Source organism: Heterocephalus glaber, unplaced genomic scaffold, assembly GCF_053883595.1.
Source record: "Heterocephalus glaber isolate CG9 unplaced genomic scaffold, H.glaber_assembly_v1.0 deba00001553, whole genome shotgun sequence".
Taxonomy (NCBI): domain Eukaryota; kingdom Metazoa; phylum Chordata; class Mammalia; order Rodentia; family Bathyergidae; genus Heterocephalus; species Heterocephalus glaber.
In genome coordinates this window covers 9,052,594-9,065,187 of record NW_028258344.1, presented here as the reverse complement: position 1 = coordinate 9,065,187, position 12,594 = coordinate 9,052,594, and the positions used below count along the sequence as shown (strand labels likewise).

The following is a 12,594-nucleotide window of genomic DNA, read 5'->3' as shown; positions in this document are numbered from 1 at the left end:
GAACAGCTCTGCTACATATGTCATCTACCACTTCGTACCGCAAGCGAAAATGATGCAATGCTGTTCTTGGTCCAGCAGGTCGGGCAGCAGTACATGGGAAGCCGACCCTTGCTTTTCACCATAGAAATGTTGGTTGTTGGTGTTCTGCCAATTGAAATCCATTGTGTCAGGTGCCTTGTGGCTATCTGCAGTAGAGTCCATGTTCCAAAACCAAACTTCTTTTCTGGCCTCATCATCAGCAAACCGATTTGACTCTGCCTGATTATAATAATGAAGTCAGTCCAAGAGAATATGCACAGCCTCACTGTACGTCACATTGAATCACTGCACTCCCCACACAGAGCTGACCGCAGCCTCATTTCTTTAGACAAATGCATGCTTAAGGAAAAACCTGGGAGAAGGCACCCAAAGCAACTTCATATCCCTATGCAAGCTGTGCATAGACTTAAAATTTACTGAAATAACATTTCTTTTTACTTTTTGTGGGATGCGAGCCTTCACTGATGGACCTGCCTTTAATAATCTAATAATAGGGTACTAGGTGTGTCACAATTTTGCTAAATACTTCCAAACCTGGCTCTTTGTGTGTGTGTGTGTGTGTGTGTGTGTGTGTGTGTGATTTCTAAATTGCAAGTCATAAACACAACCATTTCATTATCATGTGAGAGGGAGAAGGAAGCTCCATTTGGAGCTCTTTTTCACATTGCTGATTAGAAAGAATCAAGCTTTATATTCTACGACCCATTCACGCTGGTGGAAACATAGTCAGTTTTGATTATGAAGGGAGAGATGCAGACCTAGACAGGAGCTACACGCTGATATGCATGCTATCAGAATGATTTATGCAAATTATGCATATTATTCCCAAAGGAATTCCTCCTCAAACTGCCAGGATAAATTGCCGGAAATTAGCCATAAAAATCTGTCCTGCTAGGAGCAAAAGGTGAAGGCCACTGGGAAAGCAAGGACATTCAGCTTCTGGAATCTTCTAGGATATGATGGTAGCTGTTATTCTCCCTGCATGCTGCAGAAAATCTTTTTTTCTGAATCGTATAGACGTATTTTTCTTTTGAAATTTTTCCAGCAAATGCTGATTTACACTTTATTTACAGCCAGCATAAAAGAAATTAAGTGCTAAGCTGTCTCAGAAAGCACTACTACAATTACTTTACTATTAACTGCCTAAGTGGTTATTAAATGGCTAACCCTGTCTGAAGGCTGCTGAAATAATCCACCAGCAGTGAACTGTAAGTGGAGTATAGTTTTACTTTCCAATAGGTGTACCCTTAACACAGTATTTCTCTCTTGCAGATCATTTTCTCTTCTAAAAATCATAATCAGTGGCTATCTCCCCCCAGCACAGCGCTGCTGTGCTGCCTCCTACCTGTGAAATACTCCCAAGTTGTGTTGGGGTCAGGCTACCTATTCCTCACCTTGCCACCCACAGCCAACATCAGCTCCCTCTTGGGGCTCAGTGGATGTGATAAGAAATGGTTTCCTTTTCAATTAAGGCTATTAGTAATGAGCTTTAAGGCCCAACTGAGAGTACTTTTCACAAGCAGTCGTATTTCAGTGAGTTACTGTTTGTTTCTTTCAGAAAGCATCATTTTTGAGGCTCTTCGACTGTCCTCATATTCAAGCACTATTCGTTTTGTTGAAGAGGATTTTATTCTCAGTTCAGATACTGGTGACTGCTGTCTGCGAAAGGGAGACTTGGTAGCCATCTTTCCTCCAGCCATACATGGTGATCCTGAAGTCTTTGAATCTCCAGAGGTAAATAAGCATCCAGCCAATTACTGGTCATTGCTAATTCTTAGACATGATCAGCACATTCCTCTTCTTTATAACTGCTCTCTTTTCCTCTTGCTACCTCATTCAAAAAGACATTTGGTAATTTCTGTTATTCCTTCTGATCAGAAAGTTTACCTCTGTTCTGGTTGTTGTTTGTCAGTATAGGTGAATGATCCCAAGACCTTTGCACTGAGCTACATTCCCCACTTTTTTTTGGAGACAGGGTCTCATTAAATTGCTAAGTTTCCCAGACTGGGCTTAAATTTATGATCTTCCTGCCTCAGCCCCTCATAATGCCAAGATTACAAGTATGTGCCACCATGTCAAGCTTAAGTTTTCCTCTTTTTCTGAAGTATTTTGTAAGAATCCATCTTGAAATGCATCTACTGAAATAGAAATACTGTGATAAGTCTAAACACTATTTGATTCAAATAAACTGATAATTTTACCCTGACCAGCAATACTTTTAGCACCAAGGTTTATTTGGGATGGCTAGCCATTGAGAGATGGCACGGAAAATAAGTAACTATTTTACTAAGTATTTTCAAAGTGGAGTTGATTCTCCCAAAGTCAAATAACGTTGTTGCTATAGTTAAGCCCAAGTACTTTTTCACTAAAGGTATGCACCCCTTCCTCATCAATTAGTATGCCATTATGAACTTGAGATTGTAAAGCTGCTGCTCACGGGTAAAACTCTGAGGGTAATTGTGTCATCTCCTTGTTTTTTTTTTTCTTTTTTTTTCTGAAGCTAGAGTTAATGAATATCAAAGACTGGAAATTAATCCACCCTGGTTCATCCCTTAATACCACTTCAGAGACTCACCACCTGCATGCAAATTGAGTGCAGTCATATTCTGCCCATCCTCTCGTGAAGTGATGTTGTTGCAGCAGTCTTTGAATATACAGTGCCTTTTTACAAAAGAAAACTTCTGTGCCCTTTTTGACCACTTTTAAACCCAGTTTCTAAGTTAGATGTTTTGTAGCTCATATGAACTACAATTATTATTGAATTTTCAAATGAATAAGAGAACAAGCCAGATATAATAACATAAATTGCATTTATTTCATTGGCAACAGAAAATAACTTGTTATGGGGAAATGAATGTGTTTTCTATGCATTTCAGAAAGAGAGGCGTTTTATGAATGACGATCGCATATAGGACACAGAGTATTACTGAATGAAAATTCTACAGACCACAAGTTTTACCTCCATATTTGTAAATATCAAAAATATATTCCACTCAAAGTAGACAAAGTAGACATTTGCCTTAGCATAAGGCAAATGAAGACTTCATATCTAAAAATAATGTTAAATTTAAAAAGTTTTATTTCTACCTACAGTTTTTATTAAATTTCTACTATTTACATTGTGATTGTTCCACTATTCTTTAGGTTTACTAATCATGTCATGAAAGTGAAATCAACATTAAAGTTATCAACAAGTACTCAGATTTTACCAGGTTACCACTGTCTATGTCACTAGTTCCCATGTCACTCCACCACCATGATAGAGAAGATCTTCATTTAGAACTTCAGAAATTTAAAAACCAAAGATAAAAATTGGAAGTGTTTAAATTTACTCTTTCGTGTCGATTACAAAATGGCAGTGCCCAAACTTTGCATAATAAATCAACCAATCTTTATAGCAGTCAGAAAGATGTGCCTCAGTAAATTAGTAGAACAAAAATTGCAATATTCTGGACACTTAGCATCACTAGAGTAAGTCTAACTTGAACTGATGAATGCTTTATTATTTTCTAGATTTAACACTAACCAATTTGTGCCTGGCTAATGTAAAAATTAATTAGCTAATTTTTTTGCCTTGGTATTGTGCTCTTGAAATTAATTGTGGAATATTGATAATCCCTGGCATAGAAAAAAAGATATAGTTAAAAAACACTTTTATATAATTTGTCCAACTGTCATCATTTAGTCTGTAAACATTTACTAAGTATTGACCTACCACTCTAATCCATATAGGTTTATCCCTTAAATCCTTTGGTTCTTGAAAACATAAGATATTGATAAGTAGATGCTGCTGATACTCATATAACAGCCAACCCAAACTATCGTATGCTTATAGAAAAGAGGAAAAGAAAATTCTGGAAAATCCCACTGGGAGCCATTTGTTGCGGAGAGCATTGGCCTAGGAGCTCAACAGGGACTCATATTCATCTCTACCAGCCTTTTGTATTCTATAAACTTGCATGAAAACCAGGCCTTAGATGCAGAAAAAAAACAAAACAATAGCTGTTGGACCAAAAAATGAAGAACACTAACTCTAAATATAGGTATAGCTGTTTTTGGAGAACATAGAGAATAGTCTTAGCAGAATGTGTTTCCTGCTAATACACAGGGGGATGGTTTTAGCATATCTGAGTTCCACAACTCTAGAAGACTGCATTCCAAAACAAGAAGTCATCCTTCACATTTTAGGGACTTTGCATCCACATCTTTCTATTCCTGAAATTTCTCTCCTTATTTATCTATCCCTGAAATGTCCCTCCTTCCTTATCCAGCAAACTCCAAGTTCTGCACAATAATCACCTTAGTCACCTCATCTTTGATGTTTTCCCTGATTCCCACCTCATTCCTAAGAATTTGTCTTTTTCCACCCTGAGATATGTGTATACCTTTGTTATAGTGAATACCCTAGTACTTCAGTGCCCCCCTTACAGGAATCTATCCCTGTGAATTGAATACATAAAAGGATGCGAGGATGGATAAATATACTGCAAGTGAAAATACGCCAGTTAAAACTTTAAATCAGCACAGTTCACGCAATTCAAATATTGCTGTAATAGGTCAAATAAAGTGGATTTTGTATGAATATAGTAATATTATTACGGATAGTAAGAGCTATGTGGAAAGAGACCCCAGAAGGTATTTAAATGAGACCATTGGATGCTTCAGAAATAGCCCTCAGCTTTTGAACTTCCTTTGGTCATTTTGAATTTTTTAAAAGAACTTAAGAAACAGATGGGTAAAGTTTTGAATTTAAAAAAATTTTTAACAATAAAGTTTAAAATAACATGAGATAAACAGCAGACGTTTTAATATCTAATTTGGCCTATAAATTACCAACATGAAATTTCTGTGTTACAGATTATCCTTTTGCCAAATATTGATTGCTAAATTTATTGTAACATTAAGCAGTCAGGTGGCTCTTGCCAATGTGGAAAAACATATTGATAAGTGAAATTTACAATGAGAGTTAGAGAAAAAGAAAAAACCCATCTCAACTCTTCCTTCTTCTTTTTAGAAGTATATATGCTATTCATAAAATCTAGATAACCTATTGAATAGCTAGGAGTGTATAGTTTTTTAAATTTTTTGAGGGCTTCCCCAGATTTACAGATATTATTACCAGAATGCATGGACCTGGGTATCAAATAGACAGAAGTAATGGTAATGATTTATTTTCTGTCAAAGTACAGTGGCCGGAGTGGCCAGAATTGGAGCTGTGGAGAAGACCAAACCAGCTGATTCATTCTCCTACATCCAGAAGTGCTAAGGGCTAATCAGAGTCCTGGTGACATTATTGGTATGCAGGCAAGAAACAGCAGACATTTAAAGTGGCACTGCTTTATCATCACCATGCAGCCTCATAAGCTCAAGGAAATACAGTGAAATTACAAACCTTTTGGAGTATCCTCTTAAAAGCTCTGAAGTTGAAAGTTCTTGTTTAGCTTCATGCAGTTGTGTCCTATCAGAGTTGTAGGAATAATAAAATAAGTGAATTTGAAAGTCCTTTTAAAAATTCTAAACAACTGTAGGAGATTATGGTATTATTTTATTATCACTATTCTTAATAGACCAGTAATTACAAATAAATTTTTGTTTGTATCTCAAACAGGAATAGACCTGGTGTCAAACCTAGACTTCAAGGAAACAAACATATACGGAGCAGCTACTGTCCCAAAAGTAATTTGACAGGCATAATGGGTGACACAGAAATAAAAAGGTCTCTATCCATAAGAGCCTACAGGATAGGGCAGTGGTGGCCAACCTATGGCACATGTGCTTCAGCAGGCTGTTTGTATCATTGAAAGCTCTAAAGATTTGCCATCACTGGTATAGTGATTCAGTCTTATCACATGACTATTTTCTCATAGCCAGATGCTTCATGTGTTGAGGGTTTCTTCCACACCAGTAAATTGGTACTTCCTACCAACCATATTGAAACCAGTGCCCTGGGAAATAAGAGCTTTGAAAAGCCCCAACTTGTATCATTTCTGAATTTTCATGGTATAAATACTATAATGCTTGGTGGATTGCACATTACCAAGAGGAAGACCCTGGGCATAGCATTATGAAGAGATGTGCACAAGTTCTCAGAGGCTGGTACTAGCCAGCTGCAGCTCATGACTGATTTGAACCCACCTCATGAAGATAAAAAGGGACTTCTGTATTTTGTCATTTTGCCCCAGGAGAGCTGTAAACCAGGTGCAGCAATGCAGCCTTTTAGTCATCCATTCTAAACACTGACAGATTTTGTTCATTATTAGGAAGTTATATCCTTTGTCTAACTCAGATTCCTTTATCCAAATTATGACCTGAGTGGATAATATCATGTGTCACTTGCCTCACCAGAACCATGCTAGCTGAACTAAACTAATAATATTTGGAAAACACAGACCAGGATGTTATACACTCTTCCTCTGTCACATATACCAAAAATTGTCCTCTATTCTGAAAAATATATCCTTCACTCAATTTTCATTTCAAGTGCTTCAAGATTATAGCATTTCTACTATTTGTAAACACTAAATATTCATGAACTTCTCATTCTCTACATGTTTATTTTTCATTTAATATGTATGTTTCTTCACTCTCATGTATTTATTCATTAATTCAATAAATATATATATGGAACTTCTACTGTGAAAATAGCATTCTGTTGGAGGATTTGAAAACACAGCGATAAATAAGACAGTATGCCAGCTTCAATCTTCTGGGATTTCTTGGTGCTGCAGGTCCTATGGGTTACCTTCATCTTCACTCTAGTGGCAGCATAGCTACACCAATTCCAGACACCATATATACACGAGGTCTAGAGGAGGAAGCATAACAAACCACTTATTTTTACTTTTCTTTCTTCATGAGGAAAGAATGTCTCCTAGATGTGCCCACAGACTTTTCTTTTATAGTACCATTCTGATTGGTTCATACACCCTACCCTAAACCAGAGGCCAGAACAATGTGATTACCAGGATAGGTACATAGAAATCTCATGCAGAAGAATGATGCTGGAGAATCAGTTTGAAGAGCAATGGAGAATTTCAGTGTCTTACACCCTCTTATGATTTCTTTGTTCTCATTCATTTAATTGACCCTCTTTAATTGTAAAGTGTCGAGCTTATTATAGTCCTTCACTACAAAGGACTTAAGTCAGCAGGATGAATCCTGAGTTTAAGTGGATCCAAATTAATCATCCTGAGCTTCTTGATGCCTTGTTTTGCATCACTATGGCCCCCAAATCTCAGCAGTGAGATTATAATATCCCTTTCCTTTTTTGGCTAAAACCAAACAAAATTCCTTGTGGAGGCCATAGGCCCTTACTAATAGTGATTAGTAAGAACCTGTTCAGGTTCTGTAGGCCTGGGCAATGAAAAAGCTGAAAATATATTTGGTAAAAATGTATTTCTTTCCATGTTATGATGGTCACAAAGCAAAAGATGTTGGTCATTTCCCTTTTAGTTTCACAAAATAAATGGCAAAATAGAATGTTTAAAATGTTTATTATGGGGAAGTTAAATAGAAAGTGGGCATTATGTGTTCACCACTGTGCCTCTCAGAAGACAGCCTAAAAGCCATGAAAGGTGCTGGCTTATTTATGTTATGAGGACCCTATGAAATCCAAACCCCCGCTGTTTTCCTTTTCATTTTCTGGCTTAAACTATCATGTGACTTTGTGTGACAAATCATTTCACAGCTAAGTTCACTTAAACTGGTTTGGCCTAGCCAGAGAGAGCACTTGGGGAAAGTGCTGATCTGATTAGGTTGGGAGAGAAAAGGAGGAGGTATCAGGACTAAGCTTAGGCAAGCCTTCTGGGCCCCAGTAACAGAAACTCACCAGATCTGAGCTCCTCTTAGTAACCCCTTCTCCAGAGGAGTGCTTGTGAACAGAGGGTGTCCTCATCCCTTACTGTAGGATGAACAGATAGTTTTTGTTTAGCACTGGTTAAATACTCCTTGAATACTTCCATAACTGTGGTAAAATACATTTATGTTGTAAAGGGCTCAAAGTACTAATTTTTCAGAAAACAAAATAGTTACCAAAATGCAGATTAATTTTCCCATTATCATTGCATCACCTTGAAAATTGCAGCTTTTCTAAACTCAAATATTTATCAAAATAAGTATTCTAGGTATGTGAGGGTAAAACCAATGCTACTAGAGGAAATGATTCACCGACATTAACAATACTGGGACTGAGTGAGAAAATGAGATCATTTTTGATAGATTCAGAATTTATTCATGTATTTTAAAGTTTTCACCATAACTGAAATGCTTTGGCTCTGACCTACTTATTTGCACTGTTTTCATATGGTTTATAGCAAAGTTGTGTGCTGAGCAGATCTAATGCTAATGAGCACCAACTACGGGAAATACATGGTCGTTTTCATGTGAGCCATGAGCATTAATTTAATCAATGGTTTAATTCACCATGGGCTGAATTAAGGTCACTCAGTCCCCTCTAAGAAACTTAAGTGAGAGTTGAACATGACCTTTGCCACTGTGGCAAAATTAAGATGGCAGGGCAAACACCTTAGATAACCAGTCTCATAATTTTCTGAAGCAAGTAATATAATTTATTTGTGAAAATATACCAGAAATACTTGCTACCCTAGATTTAACTCAAAGAGAGTTCACTGGAATAGAAATTTCATATAATAAATCCTTTTCAACATCAAAAAGCAAGCAAATTTCATTTTGTGGTATAAGTTCTCTCTAATGCCTTATCTGAATCTTATATTTTATGTTCATTTAATCTAAACATACACAATCTTAAACTTGTGGTCTTCATCCATCAGTAGGTGGTTGTAAAGGGCTTAAACGAAAAGCAAATTAATGATCCATAGGTAGGCAGCTCCTGTAGCTCCTAGGAGTTATCATCCTGTAATAACAGTGGCAGCACCACTGGATCCCCCTACCCAAAATTGGTGTAGCAAGGGCTGATATGTCAAGATCCATGTTGAAATTTGATTGTCATTTTGACCATGTTGGGAGGCAGGGCCTTCAAGGGGTAATTAGATCAGTAGGAGAGATTAAGGCCGTTCTCCTTTTTTCTGTGACTTCCCACTCTCTTGGAAGTGGATTAACTAAAACAAGAGAGGGTTATTATCAAGTAAGGCCACTCTTCAGAGTTTCCTTCTTCCAAATGCACCTACTTGCCCTTCCACTTTCCATCATAAGATGAAGCAGCACCATACTCCCGGACGAACCTCTTTGGTTCATCTAGTCTCTGGTATTCTGTGATAACAACAGAAAGCCAAATGAGACCTTAGGAGGGGAGTAGGAAAAGGGAAGAGGAGTCGTATAGGTTTGGGGGTTTCACTTGGCTATGGGGAAGTAATTTCCTAGTAGCATTTGAGTTTTTTGAAAGTTTATACATGATTTGTAAATAATCAAGGTTTCTTTTCCAGCATCTGATCAAAAAGAGCTTTTAAGGCAGGAGAACTAGCATGTGAAATTTTAATACTAACATTGTCTATTCTTCCTTACAGGAATTTAGATTTGATCGTTTTATGGAAGATGGTAAGAAGAAAACCACTTTTTACAAAAGAGGGAAAAAGCTGAAATTTTATCTAATACCTTTTGGATTTGGGGCCAACAAATGTCCAGGCCGATTTTTGGCAGTTATGGAAATTAAACTATTGTTGCTTGTATTATTAACTTATTTTGACTTAGAACTAATTGAAAACAAGTCTATAAAACTAAAATACACACGATCGTTTTTTGGTATTCAGCATCCAAACTCTGATATTTTATTTAGATATAAACCAAAATCTTAGAGAAGCTAAAAGGAAAGAAAGAGACCCATCAAAATGAATCTAAATATGTTAAACTCCTCTATTAGTTTTTAATTCTGCAAATGTAATTGCTATATTTAAAGTTCCAGTTAATAGTTTATCTAAGATCAGGTTCAGTTTGTACTTGGTCACAAAGCCTATCATAAAACAAAACAGGATGGTAGCATAAAAATAGACATCAAATCAACTTCATGATGATAAATTCAAAAAGGTTTTTGGGGGGGAGTTCTACTTATTGTCATTTTCACTTGTTATAATAAATTTACCTTCACAGCAATAAATTTGGTACTGAGGGATTTTTAAAAGTCATTCAAATTCTTCTGTCATATATATAAGTACATTTTATGTACTTTTGGAAAATTGTGCTGGAAAGAGACAGAGTCTAACAAATTTCAAATTCTCAGAGAAGAAGGAAATTAAATTTCCATGAAGTGTACTGGATGAAAATGTTCCCTTAGAGTGTATTGCCAGTGTGTGTATTAAATGAGTTTTGCAGTAGATTAATTACAACTTCATTCCATTATTTAGTCATCCATACATGCTCTTTATTACTTTGTATACTATGGCTCAATAGAATGAAATTTTATGTTATATAACACCTCTCATGTTCACTTTAGATATTGATAAGATTCAATGTATAAGAAAACCCAAAACCTAGTATATATTCAGCAATTGATCTTGACATTAGTATTAGCTTTATTATAGGAGCAAATGTTGAAACCTTTGACTGTAGCATAAAATATGCTGTAATATAAAATATAAGCGTTATGCCAGTATTACACTGAACCTTTTACTAAATTCTTTCACTTATAAAAGTCAAGATATTAGATAGCAGTATTTGTTCTTGAAATCTCACCTTTTGGATTTAGAGTTTATTTGTGTATCATTTTTTAATTGTAGCATTGTGTAATGCAGTAAAATTTCATATGACATGATGAAATTTCTTATATGGATCACCAAGGATTGACATTTAATGTAAATATTGTTACAATATGTAAATAGACAAGGCAGGTAATTAAGCCCAGTTAATTCAGAGGCATCAACTGAAAATTCTGATAGTTCAGAAATTTATTAGGTTTTTTTTTAAAGAAATTGATTTATAGTTAGAGATGACGAGAAACTAGAAGGTAGACCTTTAGAAATGGGGATGAGGATCACAGAGAGGAGAAAAGGAAGGGAGAGGGAGATAAGGGGATTAAAAATGACCAAGACATGTTAAATACGTGTACCTCACCATTCTGTATTAATTATATACACGAATAAAAGTTGATTTTTAAAACAATATTGAAAATATTTATTGTAGTTAATATATTCTAGGATTTTTTTTGCCTTATTGAAGTACTTGCTTTGAATGCTCCATTATGAAGGTCTGCTTGTAAGAATTCTGTTACAGAATTCATTTGATGATTAAAAGTGCTTTACTTCCACCCTCATTATTTTTACTTTTTAAAATTTATAATCATATAAGTTTATGGGGTATAACATTGTTATGATTATGAATACAATGTGTAATTATTGAATCAAGCCAGATAACATATCCATCACATCAAATACTTATCATTTTTTGTCATAAAAACAGGTAAAATGTCTTAGCAATTTTGAAACATACAGTAGAGTACTGTTGATTACCTTTATCATGCTTTGCCATAGAACTCAAATTTTTAAAAAAGATAAAGAAAATTTATTCCTTTTAACAGAGATTTAATAGCTTTTGACCATCATCTCCTCATCTTTTCTATGCTCTAGCCTCTATACCTTCCATCCTGCTTTCTGCTTCTATAAGCTTGATTATTTTGGATGAGTGAGAACATGTGGAATTTGTCTTTCTGTGTCTAGTTTTATTTCATTTAGCATAATGTTCTCTCCATCCAGGTTGCAAATAACAGAATTAATTTCTTTTTAAAGGCTGAATGGTACTCCATTGTATACAGCTGTCACATTGTCTTTATACATTCACCTGTAAATGGGAATTTAGATTAATTCCTTAACTTGACTTGTAAATAGTGCTTCAGTGAACATGACAGTGCAGATGTCCTTCAGAAAACTGACCTCAGGTCTGTTGGGTAAAAACCAATAGTGAGATTACTGAGTGTCCTCTTCCTTTGTTTTTCTCTTTTCTATTTGGATTTTTTTCAGATCATTTTCTGTATTAATACATAATGTTTGTATTCCTTGTGGGTAGTTGGTACATGTACAAAACACATCTTAATTTATTTTCTCATTCCCTTTCCCCTTCCTCCATCTGGTCCTCATTCTTAAAAGGTGGTTTTGCTGGGTGCACAAGTCTAGGTTCATGGATATGACCTCCTAGCTCTTTGAAGATATTTCATGTTCTTAATGTTTCCATTCTTATTATTGAGTGGTTAGCAGTCAGCCAGCTTAATTATTCAGTATGTAGTCTGCTGCTTCTATTTTTATATGTCCATTTTGTCTTTGATGTTCTTGTTTCTGTTGATCATGCTTGCATTGCATGTCATGTGCTGGTTCTTAAATTTGAGAAAAAGTCAAGTATGGAATATTCTTAGCCATTCTCTCTTTGAATATTACCTCTCTCAGACTCTACATTAGATCTTCTCACTGTATACTCCACGTCGTGTGGCATTTTCTCCTCATAGTTTTTATGTCTAACTTAAATTCAGAGTAATTTTTTTAGATTTGTCTCCCAGTTTCTTTTAGGATAGTATATCTAATCTGCTCTTTAAAGCCTCCATTGAGTTTGTTTCTTCCTTATTAATTTTAATCTCAGGTAACCATTTTTCTTACATGC

The 12,594-nt window shown here is 35.6% G+C and overlaps 1 protein-coding gene across 9 annotated transcripts in view; it reads left to right on the top strand.

Annotated features, from left to right (window-relative positions):
* Positions 1-11,109, top strand: part of Cyp7b1 (cytochrome P450 family 7 subfamily B member 1) — a 189,628-nt gene extending 178,519 nt beyond the window's left edge. For all 9 annotated transcript variants that reach the window (XM_087190398.1, XM_087190393.1, XM_087190399.1 and 6 more), the window contains 2 exons: positions 1,598-1,773; positions 9,522-11,109. In XM_087190398.1, the coding sequence (XP_087046524.1) occupies positions 1,598-1,773; positions 9,522-9,809 (464 nt within the window). In that variant the 3' untranslated portion in view covers positions 9,810-11,109. The remainder of the gene's footprint in view (positions 1-1,597; positions 1,774-9,521) is intronic.
* The last annotated feature ends 1,485 nt before the right edge of the window (positions 11,110-12,594 follow it).